This window comes from Symphalangus syndactylus, chromosome 9 (assembly GCF_028878055.3).
Source record: "Symphalangus syndactylus isolate Jambi chromosome 9, NHGRI_mSymSyn1-v2.1_pri, whole genome shotgun sequence".
Lineage (NCBI taxonomy): Eukaryota > Metazoa > Chordata > Mammalia > Primates > Hylobatidae > Symphalangus > Symphalangus syndactylus.
The window spans coordinates 22115209-22136729 of record NC_072431.2 but is presented as its reverse complement, the minus strand read 5'-3'; the positions used below and the strand labels follow the sequence as shown (position 1 = coordinate 22136729).

At 35.4% G+C, this 21521-nt stretch overlaps 1 protein-coding gene across 7 annotated transcripts in view; it reads left to right on the top strand.

The window, feature by feature from the left end:
- ARHGAP5 (Rho GTPase activating protein 5) overlaps positions 1–18873 on the top strand; it is a 91418-nt gene extending 72545 nt beyond the window's left edge. For all 7 annotated transcript variants that reach the window (XM_055291574.2, XM_055291570.2, XM_063645914.1 and 4 more), the window contains exons 4-7: positions 7509–7586; positions 11083–11214; positions 13590–13695; positions 15244–18873. In XM_055291574.2, the coding sequence (XP_055147549.1) occupies positions 7509–7586; positions 11083–11214; positions 13590–13695; positions 15244–15571 (644 nt within the window). In that variant the 3' untranslated portion in view covers positions 15572–18873. The remainder of the gene's footprint in view (positions 1–7508; positions 7587–11082; positions 11215–13589; positions 13696–15243) is intronic.
- Positions 18874–21521: the final 2648 nt, after the last annotated feature.

The window sequence follows — 21521 nt, the reverse complement described above, 5'->3', positions numbered from 1 at the left end:
GAAAGGGCGATGAATTTTGTGAAATGCTTTTTCTACATCAATTGAGATGATCGTATGGTTCCCCCCACCCCCTGCTGATTTATTCTATTAATGTGGCCCATCAGACTAATTGTTTTCCATATTTCATACTACCCTTGCTTTCTTTGGATAAATCCTATTTGGTCATGATATATAATCTTCTTAATATTCTATTCTTAATATTCAATTAATATTGATTTGGTTTGGTAGTATTTTGTTGAAGATTTTAAAAATCTATATATGTAGGGGATATTGGCCTATAGTTTTCACTTTGTATTTTTAATCTGGCTATGGGGCATTAGGGTAATCACATCTTCATAGGAAGTGTTTCTCTTGTTTTTAAGAAGAGTTTGAGGTCAGTTATTGTTAATACTTTTTTAAGGGTTTGGCATAATTCCTCAGTGAAAACATCTTGTATTGGGCTTTTTTGTTTTTGTGATTTTGATTACTACATCAGTCTCATTATTTGTTTATAGAGCTGTTGAGATTTTCTGTTTCTTCTTTAATCAGTTTTGGTAGTTGGTGTATTTCTAAAAAAGTTTATTTCATTTAACTTACCTAATTTGATGGCATACAATTGTTCATAGTATTCTCTTGTAACCCATTTTATCTGTTACATTTCAGTAGTAATGTGTCTACTTTCATTTCTGATTTTAGTAATTGGAGTCTTCTCTTTTTTTTCCTTGGTAAATCTAGCTAAAGTTTGTCAATTTAATCAGTCTTTTCAGAGAACCAACTTGGTTTTGTTTGATTCTCCCTATTGTTCTTCTACTTTCTATTTTATCTCTATATTAATTTTCATTATTTCTTTCATTCTGCTAGCCTTAGGTTTAGCTTTGTCTTCTTTTTCCAGTTCCTTAAAGTTGGAATCTTTTTAAATCAAGGTTTTTACAGATGCAGGTTTCCCTCTGAAAATCTTTTGGCTGCATCCCATAGGTTTTGGTATATTGTTCTTTTTGTTCATGTCAAAGTATTTTCTAATTTTATTTGTAATTTCTTTGTTCCATTGGCTGTTAAAGAATGTGGTGTTTGGCCGAATGCGGTGGCCTACGCCTGTAATCCCGGCACTTTGGGAGGCGGAGGCAAGCGGATCACAAGGCCAGGAGATCGAGACCATCCTGGCTAAGACGGTGAAACTCCGTCTCTACTAAAAATACAAAATAAAAAAAATTAGCCGGGTGTGTTGGCGGGCGCCTGTAGTCCTAGCTACTTGGGAGGCTGAGGCAGGAGAATGGCGTGAACCCAGGAGGCAGAGCTTGCAGTGAGCCGAGATCGCACCACCGCACTCCAGCTTGGGCGACAGCATGAGATTCCGTCTCAAAAAAAAAAAAAAAAGAATGTTGTTTAATTTTCACATATTTATTAATTTTTTTGTTACTTATTTCTGTTTTCATTCCCTTGTGATCAGAGAACATACTCTCTATTATTTCAGGCCTTTAAAACTTATTTAAACTTGTTTTGTGGCCTAACATATGGTGTTTCCTCCAGAATGTTACATGTGCATTTTTTTTTTTTTTTTTTTTTTTTTTTGAGACAGAGTCTGGCTCTGTCCCCAGGCTGAAGTGCAGTGGCACCATCTTGGCTCACTGCAAGCTCCGCCTCCCGGGTTCACGCCATTCTCCTGCCTCAGCCTCCCAAGTAGCTGGGACTACAGGCGCCCACCACCACGCCCTGCTAATTTTTTTGTATTTTTAGTAGAGACAGAGTTTCTCTATGTTGGCCAGGATGGTCTCGAACTCCTGACCTCGTGATCTGCCCACCTCGGCCTCCCAAAGTGCTAGGATTACAGGCTTGAGCCACCGTGCCCGGCCTACATGTGCATTTAAAGAGAATGTATATTGTGCATTATTAGATGGAGTGTTCTGTATGTCTGTTTGGTCTAGTCGGTTTATAGTGTTCAAAGTCTCTGTTTTCCTCGGTGATCTGTCTAGTTCTGTTCATTATTACCAAAGTGGACTATTATCATCTCCAACTTTTATAGTTGAAATGTTTATTTCTGTCTTCAATTCTGTCAGTTTTTGCCTCATATATTTTGGACTCTTGTTAGGTGCATTTATGTTTATAATTATATCTTACTGATGGAGTCTCCCTGTTATTGATGGATAATGTCCCTCTATGCTCTTGTAACAGTTTTTGTCTTAAAGTCTATTTTTTCTGATACTAGGATAGCTACTCCCACTGTCTTATTAATTACTATTTATATGGAATGTACTTTTCTATCCTTTTACATTCAACATATTGTGTCTTTGGTACTGTAGTGATTGTCTTACAGACTGTGTATAGTTGGATGCTGTTTTTCCTCTTTTATCCATTCAACCAATCTCTGTCTTAATAGGAGATTTCAAATTATTTTCTTAGTCATTACCCTGCAGATTACAATTAACTATTTATAATAATTATGTTTTAATTGAAAGCACCTTAGTTTCAAAAGTGTACAAAAACCGCTCCTTTACAGCTTCATTTCCCATCCTTGTTATTGTCAGAAATTACATCTTTATACAAAATTTTATGCCCATTAACATAGATTTGTAATTATTGTTTTATGTACTTTTAAAATCATACCAGGACAAAAAGGAGTTATAAATAAAAAATGAAATACTGCTGGCTTATGTGCTTGCCTATCTAGCTGCCATAACCTTTGTTATTTATTTTTTGTATGGCTTCAAGTTACTGTCTAGTGCCCTTTCATTTCAGCTTAGAGAACTTTCTTAACTCTTTACCATATCTTGTAGGACATGTATTCTAGTGATAAACTCTCTCAACTTCCATTTTTCTAAGAGTATCTTAGTTTCTCATTCATTTTGGAAACAGTTTTACCAGACACAGAATTTTTGGTTTGCAGGTTTTTTTTTTTCTTTAAGCACTTTAAATATATCATTCTACTGTCTTCCAACCTCCATGGTTTCTGAAGATCAAATAGGCTGTTAATGTTATTGAATATACCTTATATGTGACAGTTGCTTCTTTCTTGTTTTTTTATTCATTCCTCTTTTCTCCTCAGACTGGATAATCTCAACCAGTCTTTAAAAATTCACTGATTACTCCTTCTGACTGCTCATGTCTGCTGTTAACCTCTCTGGTGAAGTTTTCTTTTCATTTAATGTACTTTTCAATTGCAGAATTTCTTTTTAGGGTCTTTTTTATAATTTCTGTGTATGTATTGATATTCAGTTTGTTGAGTCATCATTCTCCTGGTTTCCTTTAGTTCTTTGTTCATGGTTTCCTTTAGATCTTTGTGATTTTTTAAAAAAACTTTTGATTTAAAGTCTTTGTCTAGTAAATGCAATGACTGGGCTTCATTGTGGACAGTTTCTCTAAATTACTTTTTTTCCTGTAATAAACTCTACTTTCTTGTTTCTTTATATGCCTTTTTTATTGAAAATAACGACATTTAAAAGATTATAATATGGCAACCCTGGAAATGAAATTCTTTCCCCTCACCAGGGTTTGCTTTTGCTGTGTGTTGGCTATGTTGTTTGCTTGTTTAGAGACTTCTGTAAACTATTTTTGTGAAGTCTGTATTCTTTGCCATTTGCTGCCACTAAAGTCTGTTCTATTCACTTTGCGGTGATTTGTTAGTTTCTTTAAATATCTGGAGCCAAAGGAAAAACAACACTTTCCAAGTCTTGTGGGTGAAACAAAGGCAAGTCCTTGTACTTTTCCTTCAGAGAGCCAACAGACAGGTTGAAATCCATGACCACAGTTCTTTCAGAATAAGGTTGGTATTGCTCTCTGGCACTTGTGTAACCTACACTCACAGTGCAGGCTACTGTCCTCATGATTCTCACTAATCTGGGATATAAGGGATGGTAGGTAATTTAAAGCTTTCTTCACCAAGACAACTACTGGTTGTTGTAATTTTTTAATAGATTACAGAGTTCTGCAAACATTGATTCCAACCCTTTTGGCAGCTCATTAGTCACTTTTGTTGGGAAACTGAGCCCTGGAATTCTCTTCTCCACCACTTTTGGTGACATCACTCCCCATGGACATATTTATCAAATTTATGGATTATTTATACACCTTGCATCTCTGTTACCCTTTGTAATCTATTTTATGACTTAAATAATAATGTCACCCTGAAGGTGTAGGGGAACAGGCAGTGAAACCATAGTTTTGTATCTGTTAGCAACTCATATAAAACTTAGGCCATTCTGAAACTTCAGATATCAGTAATACTCTGGGTTACTTAAGGGATAGTGACCTTTTCTAATGAAAGAGAAAAAAGGTACTCAATTAAAAGGCAACATTATTTTTTTATTTATTATTTTTATTATTATTATTTGAGACAGAGACTTGCTCTTTAACCCAGGCTGGAGTGTAGTGGCATGATCTCGGCTCACTGCAACCTCCGCCTCCCAGGTTCAAGCAATTCGCCTGCCTCAGCTTCCCAAGTAGCTGGGACTACAGGCGCCCACTACCACGCCCGGCTAATTTTTTTTGTATTTTTAGTAGAGGCAGGGTTTCACTGTGTTAGCCAGGATGGTCTCAATCTCCTGACCTCGCGATCTGCTCGCCTCAGCCTCCCAAAGTGCTGGGATTACAGGCATGAGCCACCATGCCCGGCCAAAAGGCAACATTATTTTAAATTACTAAAATGTTATATTTAGTTTGGGAATGTTGGGTTAGGTTTCTAATCCCTTTATTGCTTGGAGGTCCAGGATGGATACTTTGGGTGATTTAAGGCCACATAAAACTTGGATAATTCACAGCTGGATAATTTAGTTTATGTTTTTGTTTTTTGAAATCACTGTTAATAGTGAGTAAAGGGCAAGATTTTAGTGTGGATAGTTAAGGGCCTTATAATCTCCATTTAACAGATAATAATAAATGTTTATCACTGTGGAAGGGGTTTCCCAACCTCAGCATTATGGACATTTGAGGCTATTTAATTCTTTGTTGTTAGAGGCTGTCCTGTGCATTCTAGGATGTTTAACAGCATTCCTGGCCTCTGCCTGTTAGAAAGCCTTCCTCCAATTTTGACAACCAAAAATATCTCTAGGCATTACCAAGTGTTCCTTGAGGTGCATTATGCCCCCAGCTGAGAACCACTGCACTGTGTGAAGAACCCTGGGGATGGAAAGGTACTGCTATGACTTTTACTGAGTAGTAATAGAGCTATAGATAAAGTACTACAGGAGTTCAAAGGAAGAAAAAATTGCGTCTAATTGGAGATAGCAGGGAACGTGTCAATGAGGAAGAAATGTTTCAACTGGAATATATAGATATACATGGAGTAATAAGAATTCTGTAAAAGAATACATGCACAAAGTCAGGATAAATGTTATGTAGAGAACAATGAAGTGTAGTTATTTTGAGGTAAGATTACAGGTGTGAGCTACCATGCCTGGCTTCAAATTGGGTAATTTTTATTCACTTATCTTCAAGTTCAATTATTATTATTATTTTGGTCATCTTTATATTGCTATTGAGCCCACTTGGTGAGTTGTTTCTGTCACTGTATTTCTTCGTTATAAAATTTCTATTCATTTATTTATATTTTTATTTATTTATTTATTTTTGAGAAGGAGTCTCGCTCTGTCGCCTAGTCTGGAGTGCAATAGTGTGATCTTGGCTCACTGCAACCTCTGCCTCCTGGGTTCAAGTGATTCTCCTGCCTTAGCCTCCCAAGTAACTGAGATTACAAGCGCCCACCACCACGCCTAGCTAATTTTTGTATTTTTAGTAGAGGTGGGTTTTCAACATGTTGGCCAGGCTTGTCTCAAACTCCTGACCTCAAGTGATCCACCCACCTCAGCTTCCCAAAGTGCTGGGATTACGGGCGGGAGCCACCACTCCTGGCCTAAAATTTCCATTTAGTTATTCCTTATATATTCTGTTTCTTTGCTGAAACTTCCTGTTTTTTCATGTTTCAAGTGTGTTTGTAATTGCACATTGAAGTATTTTATAATAACTGCTTTAAGGTCCTGTTCAAAAATTCCATAACTGCCACCATTGTGTTGGTGTCTGTTAAATGTCATTTATCATTCAAGTTGACATTTTTCTTGGTTTTTGATATGAGGGACTTTTGTTTTATTATTGTATCATAGACACTTTGGACATCATGTTCAGAGACTTTGGAATATTACTCAAATCTATTTTAGCAGGCCGCCTCTGATGTTGCACTAGCAAGGGAGGAGGGCTCCAAGGTGGGAGTGGAAGTTCAGACTCCCTGTTGGCTTCCATTGGCTTTCACTGATAATAGCATGGTGGGGTAGGTAGGGCATCTCTTACCTAGGACTGGTGGTGGAAGTTTAGGCTCTCGACTCAGCCTCTGCTGACACTCCAGAAAGGGTAAAGAACTTGTTACTGATTGGCAGTGGTAGAAGTCTAGGATTCCAAGTTGGCCTCCACTGATAAGAGTGAGGAGGGATTCCATGCTCTGTGGCTTGAGTAGGGCAATTATAGTCAAAAAGGTTTTGTTTTGCTAGGCTGTACCTCTTCTAATCCTTTCACTAGGGAAAGCAGACTTCTTGTTGCTGTTGTTGTTGGGTTTTATCTTTCTGTTTTTGTTAGTTTTGGGTGTGGTGGTTATGGTGGTGGTGGTGGTGGTGTTTTTGCCTTTGCTCATTAGTATTTCTGGGTTGCAGGCCTCTCCAATGCCCAGTCACGATATGAGCCTCTCCCTGCCCCCTCAAAAATCAGGGAACTTACTGTCATGTCGTTCTTCAAGTTTCTAAGTCATTAGCCAGTTCGCCTTCTTCTCTCCACCATTCACAGACTACTTATATTTGGTTTTTTTACATGTTAGGTTCAGGGTTTTTAGCTGTATTTAGTGGAATAGTAGGGAGAAATAAGTCTATTCATTTTGTCAGGAGCTGAATGTCCTAAATGGTTTAAAATAGAAAATAGTCCACTAAGAACTTACTTTTTTTAAATGCACAAAAAATATTTTATTCTTACAAATATTTTACCACTATAAATTTGTAACTAAATTGTACATAAGATTAAGTACATTTATTTTTTATTATTATTTTTTTAATTATTATACTTTAGGTTTTAGGGTACATGTGCACAATGTGCAGGTTTGTTACATATGTATCCATGTGCCACGTTGATTTCCTGCACCCATTAACTCATCATTTAGCATTAGGTATATCTCCTAATGCTGTCCCTCCCCCCTCCCTCAACCCCACAACACATTTATTGTTATAGATATATATTGGTTTTTTGTTTGGTTGGTTGGGGTTTTTTTTGGGAGACAGGGTCTTGCTATGTTGCCTTGACCTCCCAGGCTCAGGTGGGGAGCCTGAGCCTCAGCCTCCTGAGTAGCTGAGGCTACAGGTGCATGCCACCATGCCCAGCTAAGTTTTTCTTTATTATTTGTAGAGACAGACTCTCCCTGCGTTGCCCAGGCTGGGCTCACTGGGCCAAGCAGTTCTCCCACCTTGGCCTCCCAAAGCGCTGGGATTACAAACATGAGCCACTGTGCCCAGCCGTGTGGATATATATGTGTTTATTAAAGTATGTATATTTCTTTATTCTCTTAGGGTTATGTACCGAAGGACTCTACCGTGTCAGCGGGAACAAAACTGACCAAGACAATATTCAAAAGCAGTTTGATCAAGGTAAGAAGATAATTATGTGAAATAAAAATTGTTGTTTTATGTTTTCCTTGTTAGAATTCATGGTGAGAGGATTGATTTTCATTTGAAAACTTCCTAAGGATATGGATGTTGAGGAGAGAGAGTTTCAAAGTGGGATTAGAAGCACTAAGTAGAATAGATACCACAGTAAAGGTACAAAACAGCTAGGGAAAGTCTATTTTCTTTACGTTAGCAAGGAAGTCACTGATTACTTTTAGAGCCTTTGAATTAAGGGGCCTCGGTACTAGGGATTTATAAGAGGAAATAGATGATAAGAAACTTTTAAAATACAATTGCAATAGAAGAAAAGACTGAAAACGCAATTGAGTCAAGAAAATACAATATTGTATATATTTTTAATGTAAGTATGAAGACAGAAGAGGATTTAGCAAATAAGAAAGGAGGTGCTAGAAAAGCAGGCATTCAGTATTGAAGCAAAGTCCATCAGACCTGGAAGGAATGGAATGCAGTACAATAAATTTTGTTTTTGAAATACAAGAAACTGTCTCTTACCCTAAGACTGAAGGGAATACTATACAGTATTTTGATGTCAGATTAGATATTTTATGGCGCATATACTCAGAGTTTCTTCCCAAATTTCATATTCCTAATACATTAAACTACCTCACAAATAAAAGACTGTGACTGAACCTATATAAATCCATCACCAGATTTAGAAAAGCAGTAATTTGACTTATGATTGAGCGACAGCCATTAGGAGTAAAAAAAGCCGAATTTTCTACTCATATTCAGTAAATTCTATCTGCGATTAAAGATTTAAATGTAAAAAATGAAAACCACAAGTACTAGGGAGAAAAATGAGTGAATATTTTTATAGTCTTAGAGTAAAGAAAAGCTCAAACTTGATATGAAATCTAGAAAGCATGAACACAAGTTGATAGACCGGACTATGTACATGCTAAAATTTTACAAAAATGTAAAAATTCTGTATGACATATGGCTAAAACAGGGTGTGACATACCTAGCTTAAGTAATTCGCATCAGAAGAGAGCAACCAATAAATACATGAAAATATGCTTAGCCTCTATTAATGATAACAAAGGATTATATTTATTTGTTTATTTGAATGAAAAGAATTGTTAGTAGAGAGTAAGTAAACATGTATCTTGTACACTGTTGGTTGTAGGTGCCTTTTGAGAGGCAGTTTGTGAATATCAGGATTCAGATAGCTTTGCTAGAGAAATTCCACTTCTAGGAATTTGTTACAGAAGTCTTTGCATAAGCATGCCAAGATATACTTACAAGGCTCTTCCTTGCAGTATTGTAAGTTTTTTTTAAAAGGGGTGTTGGGGGGATACCACTCAGGTCTAATAAGTAGAATGAATACTAATACTAAGAAGCCATGTAAAATAAAGATTTTATGCCTGTTGAAATGGCAAAACATCAGTTGTTGAGTGGTGTGTGTGTGTGTGACTATGTGTATACAAAAACACACCTTGTTGGCCAAAGAGTATCGTATAGTCTAGTATCCCATTTTTAAAAAATATTGGCCAATCACAGTGGCTCACGCCTGTAATCCGGAGGCCAAGGTGGACGAATTGCCTGAGCTCAGGAGTTCGAGACCAGCCTGGGCAACACAGTGAAACCCCATCTGTACTAAAATGCAAAAAATTAGCCGGACATGGTGGTGCATGCCCGTAATCCCAGCTACTTGGGAGGCTGAGGCGGGAGCATCACTTGAACCCAGGAGGGGGAGGCTGCAGTGAGCTGAGATCGTACCACTGCACTCCAGCCTGGGTGACAGAGCGAGACTGCATCTCAAAAAAAAGAAAGAAAGAAATATATATATAGTGTTTAAAAAACTGTTTAGGCAATGGTATTAAATTGGTAGAATTTCACTTCCAGTAATGAATGCATGGTTATAGTTAATACCAAGGCTCTTGAGTTTGAGTTTCTTGTTTTGTTTTCTGGTCCTGCCACCACTGCCACTATTTTTGTGCCTCTGGCAAGTTAATCTTTCTAAATCTCAATTTCTTCATGTCTAGTATGGGAGTGATGAGAGTAACTGTAAGGATAATGGGATAATGCATATGAAGAGTTTTCTGTCTGAGCACCATATTAAATGTTCATTGGGTAGCTATTATTACAAAGAATGTAGCCTAAGGAAATAAGCTTGTATGTATTAAAGCATAGCGTCATATCATTTTCATATTATTGTAATATATTTAAATGAAATCTAAATGTTCAGTAATAGAATATTATGTAAATTGTGTAATCTAAGGAAATATTTCACAGCCGTTAACATTGTTTATGTAGGGCAAAATGTTAACAATTGATTTGGCAATTTTTTTAATGAGCAGAGAAAGGCCGAAAGGAAACATGCTAAACTGTAAACAATGCTTCTGTCTAGGTGATGGGGAAATTTTTTTTCTTTTTGCTGGCCTATTTTTTATATTAAAGTGATTTACTGATAGCAAATTAACCTTATGATACACCTTTAGTATGTTCCATTCTTGATTTTTTTAGTCGGAACTTCACCAACTACTTAAATTTAAACCGTTTTACATACAATTTTGAACTGTAAGCTTAAAAGGTCCAAATTAGAATTTATACAAATTGAGTATCCCTTATTCAAAATTCTTGGGGCCCAAAAGTATTTTGGATTTCAGATTTTTTTCAAATTTTGGAGTATGTGGATTTTACTTAGCAGTTATCCCAGATACGAAATGTTCCAGTGAACAAGTTTCAGATCAACCTGTATGCATATTTCTTTTTTCTTTCTAGTTATTTATGGCCTCTTTTTTTTTTTTTTCCTCCTCCAAAGAAACAGGGTCTCACTATGTTGCCCAGGCTGGACTTAAACTCCTGGGCTCTCACCTTAGTTTCCTGAGTAGCTGGGACTACAGATACGCACCACCTCACCTGCCTCTCGTGGCCTCTTTTAAATAGCTGTATAAACAACAACAACAAAAAGATAGGTATTAGTAAAGTTCCTCAATATACTAATAAGCCTAACAGCATTTTTTTATTATAACAGAAAAGGCTTATTGCTTGATTGTCTTTTCCCTGATCTATGTAGTTTGTCAGCCTAAAAAGAAAAGTGGGGCCGGGCGCCGTGGCTCACGCCTGTAATTTCAGCACTTTGGAAGGCTGAGGCAGGTGGATCACCTGAGGTCAGGAGTTCGAGACCAGCCTGGCCAACATGGTGAAACCCCGTGTCTACTAAAAATATAAAAAATTAGCCGGGCGTGGTGACGGTCGCCTATAATCCCAGCTACTCGGGAGGCTGAGGCAAGAAAATGGCTTGAACCCGGGAGGTGGAGGTTGCAGTGAGGTGAGATTGAGCCACTGTACTGCAACCGGGGCAACAAAAGTGAAACTCAGTCTCAAAAAAAAAAAAGAAAAAGAAAAGTGGCCCAAGACTTAAAGTTATCTTTTGATCTAAAAGTAACCATTTAGCTTACTTCTATAATAAAGTTTTATTATATAATTTAAAATGTTAATTTTTGTCTTGTAGATCATAATATCAATCTAGTGTCAATGGAAGTAACAGTAAATGCTGTAGCTGGAGCCCTTAAAGCTTTCTTTGCAGATCTGCCAGATCCTTTAATTCCATATTCTCTTCATCCGGAACTATTGGAAGCAGCAAGTAAGTATAAACCTCCTTTTTATGAGAGGGATGATAATGGCTGTTTTTGGATATCAATTGCTAAGTGTTAAAATCATCATGTACTAGAATATGTAGCTAATAAAAATTAACTATAACTCTATTTCTTAAAGGTATTTTCCTCTAAATTAAAATCAGAATCCCTGGAGATGGCCTCCAGGAATATTCTGTTCTAGCTAAGCCCCCTAGGTGACTTAAATGCTCCTAGAAATTAGAAGATCATTGTACTAGAAGTTTGAGGTTTGTGTTTTTAATTCAAACTTAAGGGCATTGTAAGAAAATTAAATAAATTCTTCAAATTGTAAGTCAAAGAAATTTACTTTGGCCTTGTCTTACCTGTTTTATGTTGCTGTAACAGAATACCACAGACTGCATAATTTATAAAGTAATTTATTTATTACAGTTCTAGAGGCTGGTAAGTTCAGGGTCAAAGAGGCCTCATCAGGTGAGGGCCTTTTTGCAAAGTCATTCCATGCTCGAAGGTGGAAGGGCAAGAGAGCACACTCAGAGAGTAAGAGACAGGAAGGGGGCTGAACTTACTCTTCTATCAGGAACTCATTCCCAAAGTAGCTAACTCACTTCAGAGATAACAGCGTTAATCTGTTCATGAGGACAAACCCCTCATGATATAGTCACCTCTTAAAGATCCCACCTCTCAACACTGTTGCCTTGGGGATTAAGTTTCCCACACAGGAACGTTGGGGGAAACATTCAAATCATAGCAGACCATGTGTTGTAAGTCATTTTGGGAAAGAACATGATATTTATTTAGTATTTATTCCTACTTTGGCATCTTTCATTCAGATATTTCCACTAAACAGATATTCATTTATCTGGAAAATGAGAACTAAAGTCTGTTTGGGCATCAGTTTCATCCACATGATTTCTCAGTGACAAAAAATTAACATAGTTGCTAAATACTTCTCTCTACTATTTCCTTTTGGTTGCAAGTCTTCAGGTTATTTTAGGTGAGACTACTTCGTATTGTTCTAAGTTCTCAGTGATTTTTTTAATTCAGTATATTGTCACAAGGTATAGTTGCCTTATACATACTCTCAGGTAAAGTGGGAAAATGGTTTAATTGATAGCTTAGATGTTCTTATCTATTGACTATTAATAGGAACCTCAGAACTTTCCTACTTAGGAAATTTTTGAGGACTGATTTAGAAGTAATGTGTAACAAATGAAATTTTGTTAGTAATTGGTTATGCTACCATAATGATGTGGTGTGCACACTGGTCTCCAAAATAAGGAAGAGGTGGAAAGCACCCTCTATCTCATTTATTTCAGGGCCACATTTTAGTTACTCTGTTTCATAATTGCATAGATTTGGAGAGTAAATTAATACTTAAACTGCCTGTAAAGGAAAATCTTTGATAAGCAAAATGGATTACAAGTAATTGTAGTATAGGCAAATCTATAGCCCGAGGGCCATAGTTAGGCTATTGCCAGTTTTTGGCAGACTTTTAAGCCGAGAGTCGTTTTTACACCAAGAGAAAAGAGAATTTCATGACACATTAAAATTACATGAAATTCAAATTTCAGAAGTTTTATTGGAGTATAGCCACTCCTGTTTGTTACATGTTGTCTGTTACTGCTTTTGTGCTACAACACAGGGTTGGGTAAGTGTGCCTACAAAGCCTAAAATAGTTACTCTGTAGCATAAATGTTAAGAGCCTAACAGATTTATAAGTAATTAGTTAATTATAAATCAGTATCTAGTTACATAAATTGCTAATGTACCATTTCCCATTTTGTCAATGCTGAGTCACTTTGGTCTTCAGTGATTAGCTTTCCTTATAAAAAGGCTACAGTAATAAATGATAACATTAATAGAAATAGATAATGTTAGTTGAAGTGATTTCTTACTTTACATAATTTAGCAGGTTCTTTTGAACAGGGCTTTCCAACCCCTAGGCCACACAGCCTGGCTTGTTAGGAACCAGGCCGCAAGCAGAAGGTGAGCAGTTGGATAAGGGAAGCTGAGCTCCGCCTTCTGTCAGATCAGGTGCGGCATTAGATTCTCCTAGGAGTGGGAACCCTATTGTGAACTGCGCATGCTGGGGATCTAGGTTGTGCACGTCTTACGAGAACCTAATGATAAATGTAATGCACTTGAATCATCCTGAAACCATCCCCCGACCTGTCCGCGGAAAAACTGTCTTCCACAAAACTGGTCCCTGGTGCCAAAAAGGCTGGGGACTGCTGCTTTAGAACATTTGCTTTGATTTTGTTTACCTATCCTAATATGCTTTAAACACATTCTTGATTGTTATAGTAAATATAGCAGGAAGCTTTATCAAATATTTTTAAATGTGTAAGTTTTACACAAATTCTTCACTGTTTTAATTTTACAGAAATCTCGGATAAAACAGAACGTCTTCATGCCTTGAAAGAAATTGTTAAGAAATTTCATCCTGTAAACTATGATGTGTTCAGATACGTGATAACACATCTAAACAGGTATTTTTATTTTTTTTAGGGTTTTTTGGCAAATAAAATGCACTACACATTTCAAACGTAAATTTTATAAATTGGATAATTATCAGATAGAAAAGGGGACTCAGACTAAACATACAGTTGAATTTTGGTTTTCTAATTTATATTTAAAAAGATACGTGATTAGTTTTGTAATGTAATTATTATATAAATAGTAAGTGTGGTAAGTATATTTTCTTTTTTACCACATTCTCTGTAAAATCTTAGAATTTTAGATATGAAATGACACTTAGATAATTAACCAGATTGACCTATTTGGAGTTGGAACAGCATTTGGTTTGAAAGATTACTAGTTCTGTGACCTTGGGTAAATGACTTATTCTTACTAAGTCTTGATTGTCCCAACTATAAACATGAAAATAACAACACTTCACAAAGTTGTTCTGAGGACTGAATGGAACTATTAGTATGTGTACTAATTTTTTCAAAAGTCTCCTCATAATATTTTCTACTGGCATTTTAATGAACTGTATGTTGTTTTTGTTTTATTTTTAACTAATAGTATCAACACCCAAACCAAGTACATTTCAGTTGGTACCTCCTAAAAGAGGATTGACCGACGTTTAAAGTTTACTTTTTACTAGCAATGTGGTATAAAATGGTATTAACATTTCTTATAACCTTTCCATGAGAAAATGCCACGGAAACATGGTGAAACCCCATCTCCACTAAAAATACAAAAATTAGCTGGGCGTGGTGTGAGCATCTGTAATCCTAGCTACTCAGGAGGCTTGGGGCGGGAGAATTGCTTGAGCCCGGGAGGTGGAGGTTGCAATGAGCCGAGATCGTGCCATTGCACTCCAGCCTGGCCAACAGAGCAAGACTTTGTCTCAAAAAAATAAATAAATAAAAAATAAAGATTGTTTTGTTTTATGGAGTGCTAGCAACCAGGTTTTTTTTATCTTTGGTTTTTTATCTCTGGTTTATCTTTTCATCCCTCACAGTAGTCAAAGAAGTTACATATACAATTAGAATTTGTTGTTTCTGTTGCCAGAAACTCAATACAATTTGTCACATCAGGAAAGGTTTTTTGTTGTTGTTGTTGCTGTTTTTGAGACGGAGTTTCACTTCACTCTTGTCGCCCAGGCTGGAGTGCAATGGCGCGATCTCGGCTCACCACAAACCTCCGCCTCCCAGGTTCAAGTGATTCTCCTGCCTCAGCCTCCCAAGTAGCTGGAATTACAGGCTTTGTCACTACGCCTGGCTAATCTTGTATTTTTAGTAGAGATGGGGTTTCTGCATGTTGGTCCTGCTGGTCTCGAACTCCCGACCTCAGGTGATCCGCCTGCCTCAGCCTCCCAAAGTGCTGGGATTACAGGCGTGAGCCACTGCACCTGGCCCAGGAAAACTTTTTTACATACGAATTAAAGATGGTTCTTTATGCAAATTTTTAAACCCCAGGTTTGAAGTAGGTTAAAAGGTAACATTAAATCTGAGATCATTTCTAGCTCTGGAATTCTGTGATTGTAACGAGTTTTAATTTCTAAATGTTTTTTCCTTTCATAATTTCAGGGTTAGTCAGCAAAATAAAATCAACCTAATGACAGCAGACAACTTATCCATCTGTTTTTGGCCAACCTTGATGAGACCTGATTTTGAAAATCGAGAGTTTCTGTCTACTACTAAGATTCATCAATCTGTTGTTGAAACATTCATTCAGCAGTGTCAGTTTTTCTTTTACAATGGAGAAATTGTAGAAACGACAAACATTGTGGCTCCTCCACCACCTTCAAACCCAGGACAGTTGGTGGAACCAATGGTACCACTTCAGTTGCCGCCACCATTGCAACCTCAGCTGATACAACCACAATTACAAACGGATCCTCTTGGTATTATATGAGTAAGAAGTGATTGCAAACAGGCTGGATTTGGACAAAAAGCAAATCTAGACATGCATGTTTCAGGGTTCAGTAGTATACTTCATGTTTCATACAGATAATTCACATTCAAAATTACATTTTCTCTTTGAACTAGATGGTATTCCTTATTCACTTACATTACAAATCTAAGACCATGTGATAAGCATGACTGGAGAGGTTTAATTTTTATAAACAAAAATAGCTATAAAGTACAAAGCTGCTGCTGCATGCAACCTTATTGCAATCAGTATATCATTCCTGTGGCAATTTCTGTCACATTATATTGTGAATAAAATTTTTCTATAGAAATTAAATGATTTAAAAACTCACCTATATGAAACATTTAATGCTTTTCAGCCTGCTTTCTGGCTGATTTTGTTATTTGATTGCTAATTTGGGCAACTTAATTTACATTCTGGCAGTCAGTGTAGATAACTAAAAGCCCAGTTAAGTATTTTATAATTTCAGGCTACTGAGGCCATGCTTGGGATGTTGTTTGAAAGAAAGAAAAAATACACTTGACATATTTCACATTTCTGTACCTTCATCTTTACTTCCAAGTAAACCTGTGGATGATTTGATGAGGGATAAATGAACCTATTTCTTTTACACACATACCAAGGACATGCTTGTGGCTAAAGTGAGTTGATAATGTTGTGCAAAGGATAGTTGTCACCAACTCATTTCTTTATGGTCCATAATGAAATAAAAATTTTGTATACTGTTAATTCTGTAAACAGATGCATGTTCAAAAGATCTATGATGGTCTTGTAATCTTAATCTAATATATTTTAGATATTTTAATTTTTTCCCTCTTGGGGAACACATTTAGTATAGTGTAGAGAATACTTCATGACATTTTCATATAAGGTTATATAACTTTTCATACATAAACATGAAATTTGTTGTAGAAAATTCTTTAAACCAAACATTTAATTCTAGGACTTCAATTTAATTTGTTCCTTGAATCTATTTTTATGTGGCCCTTAAAAAATATCCAAAAAACCCATTGCTAATATAGCAATAAAAATACTTTGGGTACTGACAGACTCTTTGGAGTGTTTATATTACAAATTTGTATTCATGTTCTTTTCTGTGATGTGTTGTACTAAAATCCAAAATGGCTTTTGCACCATTTTTAAGCCAATTTTTTCCTTTGATGTTGGTACCAGAATTACTATAAATGACTGCTGCTTTTGGGGGTAAACATTTTGTTAGTGAAGATAAAACCAGAACACTAAATTATGGATAAAATTTTCAGAATAGGTGGCACAGATAAATTTCACTAGGTTATATTTTGTGTAGTAAAAAAAAAAAATTCTTTGGTCAATGTTATCTTAATTCATACTACAATTTTAAGATTATCTTATATGTATTATAGTAAATAGATGATTTTCAGATTCAAGGCTCCTAAGAGTTTGATTTGCTCTGTTTTTTCCCAAAATAAATATTGTCTGTCCCAGCTGTTAAGTTCTAGGTATTGTACTTCCAATTTTAACTTCAGAACCAAGATGTTGGCATGAACCAGGCTGCTGTTGAAGTACATGTATATTATAAATTATCTTATTTGTGTTATATTCTTACATGTTATCTTTTCTAAGAAAACAAAGTCCCTATTATTCCTATTGCAAAGCACACAGGAATTAAGAAAGTACAGTAATTTTTAAAAAAAAAAATCCGGTAAATGTAGTATTCTTAACCTGTTCTATATTACTTATACCTATTGTCTATATAGCTTTAATTTATAGTTGTCAGTTTAACTATTGGCATGTCTGGCAAAGAAAAATTAAACTTTAAGAGTTTTATAAACTGTTTCTAGGTTGCTAAAGAATTTATTTTTCTACTATATATGGTATAGACAAAGCATCAAACTATGTACAGGAAAAAAGCCTGACTATTTCTATTGGAAGTAGGCTGAAAAGAGAATTTTCAAAACTGTTCGTGTCTTCAGTTCGTTCTGTCATAACTTTGCTATTGTAATATGTGAATACCAGTTTATTTAAGCTATTCTCTTTTATACTGTATTAATTTAATGTTCATCTGCATTTAGTACCATTTTTGTTATTAAAACTGGCATTTACCATTTTTCACATTAACCCACCTTGCACCTTCCCCCAAACTTATCTCCACTTTTCTATGCATTCTATCATTGATTTGACACACTTCGTAGTGAGTCATTTAAATACTCTACATTTGGTTCAATTAACCAGTAGGTTACAGTTACTGAAAATTAAAGTACAGTTTAAAGCTCAGTCTGTTACACTGAATTGATTGTGTTTGTTTTTGCCAAGGGTTTAGATATGTTTTTAAATATTAGAAACATCTAAGAACAGAATAACATAATTAAACTTTTTTCTGGTAAGTTACTGGAAGGTTTCACTGTTTAGGGACCTATCATATGAGACTTCTTAAAGGATTAAAAGAATAGGAGGATAGTCTCATAATTGTGAGTAAACATCAAGGCATTATATTTTACAATACTAAATAAAATTTCATCTACACACGTTGCCATTGTTTCATTTAAGGTTCAGTGCTTATAGTTAACTACAATATTGGACCTAACAGGATCTAGATTAGGAATATGAAGAAGCATAGTGGTACTCTGTTTCACACTTTCAGTAGATTTATTAGAAGTCAAATTCTATTCAACAGACACTTATTAGGATATACAACTAATTTAAGAATAAAATTCCAGGCACAATATATTTTTTTTAAATGGTATTTGTTAGTAGTGCTTCTTCCCTTTAACATTTACAGTGTAAATACTGCAGGTAACCGCAATCTAAGTTAGCCAAAAAGCAGCTTTTTTTCCCCATACTGTATGTAAATAATGTAGACCTGGGTTTTTTTGTTTGGGTTTTTTTTTTTTTTTTTTGAGGTACTGGAATCTAATTAATATCTCTTAGGTATAAAAAGGGAACAATTGGAATGAGAATTTAGGCCTTAGCTTCCATGGTGATTTTTAGTTTTTTATACAATAATAATTGTGATGCTATTTGTCAACTGGATATAAATATATATATAATTTTAAAAAGTCAAAAGTGCTTTTGTTTCTTTGTTTAATGTAATTTTTGTGCTTCACCCACAGGATGCTGCAGTAAATTAAATATCAGTGAAGCTTCCGATGTATAAAGAATGCTATGAATAAAACATTAAGAAGCTGTGTAATTTTAAGTTACAGTTGCCTCTATTTTTACCACTTCATTGGTAAAAATTAGCTAATTTTTTTCAAGTGAAATATGAAAAATAAAAATATAAATTTATCAATATGATGGAAATTTTATTAAGGAGATGTATTATTGAGTTTTCACTGTACCTGGAAGGGAGATTCAAAATTTTTTCTGGGGATGTATGTAGGTGAAAATTTGATTTTTTTAAATTATCAGGAAAACAAGATAATGCACGGATTTCTAAGACTAAGATCTTACCTGGATGTGATTTTTGAGCTGTGGCTAGACATTCTTTAGAGCCACTGGAAATATTTTAAAAACTATTCTAGTTATAGCAGAGCTGCTAATATTAACGAATATATTTACGTCTTCATGGTTTGTGACTATTAGGCCAAATTTTGTGGTATATGTTGTCAGTCTGGATCTGGTGAGGTCTGTTCGACATGAATCTGTGTTATCTTGAATTTAGTAGTTTCAAGGTACTTAAATTCTTGGACTTAACAGTTTCTAATTTGTTTCAATACATATGGGACATGATTTTTTTTACTGTATTAGAACTCTTGGAATTTCTTTGCCTTTTCAGTTTATCAAATACCTGAAAGTAAAATTTTCTAAGATTTAATAAGGGAAGATACTATTCAAATCATTTTCTTAGGATAGCATCTTTACATATGAGGATTGTACAAGCATTAATCTCATATTCCAACATCCAGTTACTTGATGTGATTCAAGTACCCTGATCTTTTTAAAGCAGTTAAAATCTAATTAGTTAACTTTGGGAGTCTTCACTATTCAATTGATCCTCATCATTGTCCTATTTGCATGACTCCATTTTTTCCTCCACTATATGAGTTTTCTTTCTCAGGGGCAGAGGAGTGGGGAGAGTCACAGAATCTCATATTCACATCTTAATTAAATTGTGTGAAATTAGTCTTTTGTGAAAATTCTGTAGACAGAATGATTTTAAAAAGCTAACCAATGATAATTAGCATTTTAGTTAATACTAAATGCATAAAATTATAACCCTTGAAATTAATTTGGTGCTGGCAGTTCTGGTTTAGTCATTTTTACCAGTAGTTAGTAGTATTAAGACCTGCAGTATATGCACTTTTGAGTAGCTGTCAAAGAATTGTATTTGAGAAACAACTTGTTTATTCTCACAATTCAGATTTTCTATTCAGTTTTGTCTCGAATAGTAAAAGTTATTGTGAACAATTTAATAATGGCCCTCCTGTTCTAGTTTGTCTAATATTTTAGTTAAGATTTAGTGTTTTAACCTATTTTTTTCAAGTTTATTTTTTGTATTAGATTTTATTTGAATAAGTTATGTGGGTTTAGTAATTGACTTATTTATTCATTGCTTCACTAATTCATCCAGATTAGTTTAAGTGTGTATATGTATTTGCTCACCAGATCATTTTCTTGGGACCTTGAACTGTGAATGTTTTGTCCTAACCATTTAATACTTTCTAGGTACTTGCTGCAAGTTCTTGAACTATTTTACCAGCTTTAACTTTGGGGCTCTTAGTTTCTTTTCTCCAGATTCTTGTTATTTTATTTTATCCAAATAAATATTTAGGTGTTCTAAGAAGTAGACTTCTGTTTAATTCCCTAAAATAAGTAAAATCAGAAGCTGTACACACTATCATACTGTTATTATCTGTGTAGGACTTGGATTATTTATAAATGTAGGTGAAAGGATAAATACCTATCTGAGAGAATATAGTCTTTAGATATCCTTCTTGGAAATTTGATTTTGAGATTTTTCATTTTTTGGCAGTCACAGGCATAGCTGCTGAATGTCTTTTGGTCTGTAATATTTGAAGTGAGAGAAACATGACCAGCAATGTACTTTTAAAATACAAACTAAAGCCAGGCATGGTGGCTCATGCCTGTAATCCCAGCACTTTGGGAGGCTGAGGCAGGCACATTGCTTGAGGTCAGGAGTTCGAGACCATTCTGCCAATATGGCAAAACCATGTCTACTAAAAGTACAAAATTTAGCCGGGCATGGTGGTAGGCGCCTGTAGCTCCAGCTACTCAGGAGGCTGAGGCATGAGAATTGCTTGAACCTCGGGGGATGGAGGTTGCAGTGAACCACAAGCCACTGCATTCCAGCCTGGGAGACAAAGGGAGACCCTGCTCTAAAAACATAAATACAAACTAAAATGTTATATCTAGCACTTTAATTACAAAATGACTGTTGTGTATCTTAGAATCCATTTAGATTATTTTTATGGAGTTAGCAAACTTTTTGGGGAAAGGACAGATAGTGTCTTGGGTTTTGCAGGCCATATGATTTCTGTGGCACTTCTCTGCTATAGTGCACAAATAGCCATAATGCAGAAATGAAAGGAATATAACTGTGTTCCAATAAAATTGTGTCTGTAAAAAACTAGCAGCAGACCAGATTTGGCCCACAGATATTATTGGCTGGTCCCTGGCATAGATTGTTAATAAAATTAGCTCCTCCAACTTTATGTGGAATATTTTATGACAGATAATTCAAAATAATATCGGTTGGAGTAAAATTTTACACAGGATAATTCCCCTCTGTTCCTGTTGCCATTGTTTCCAAAGGAAATTCTCTTTTCATTTACTTAGTAATAAGTAAATAAGGAGAGCTATGTGAAACGGTTATTTTAAAAGCTCTTAGTAACATTAAAAACCATCTGGAAGGTAGGACTGGTGATACAGTTGTACACATCAGAACTGATTTGTTTTCAACAGCCTTATTAAGGATAACAAAGATTTTTCAGGG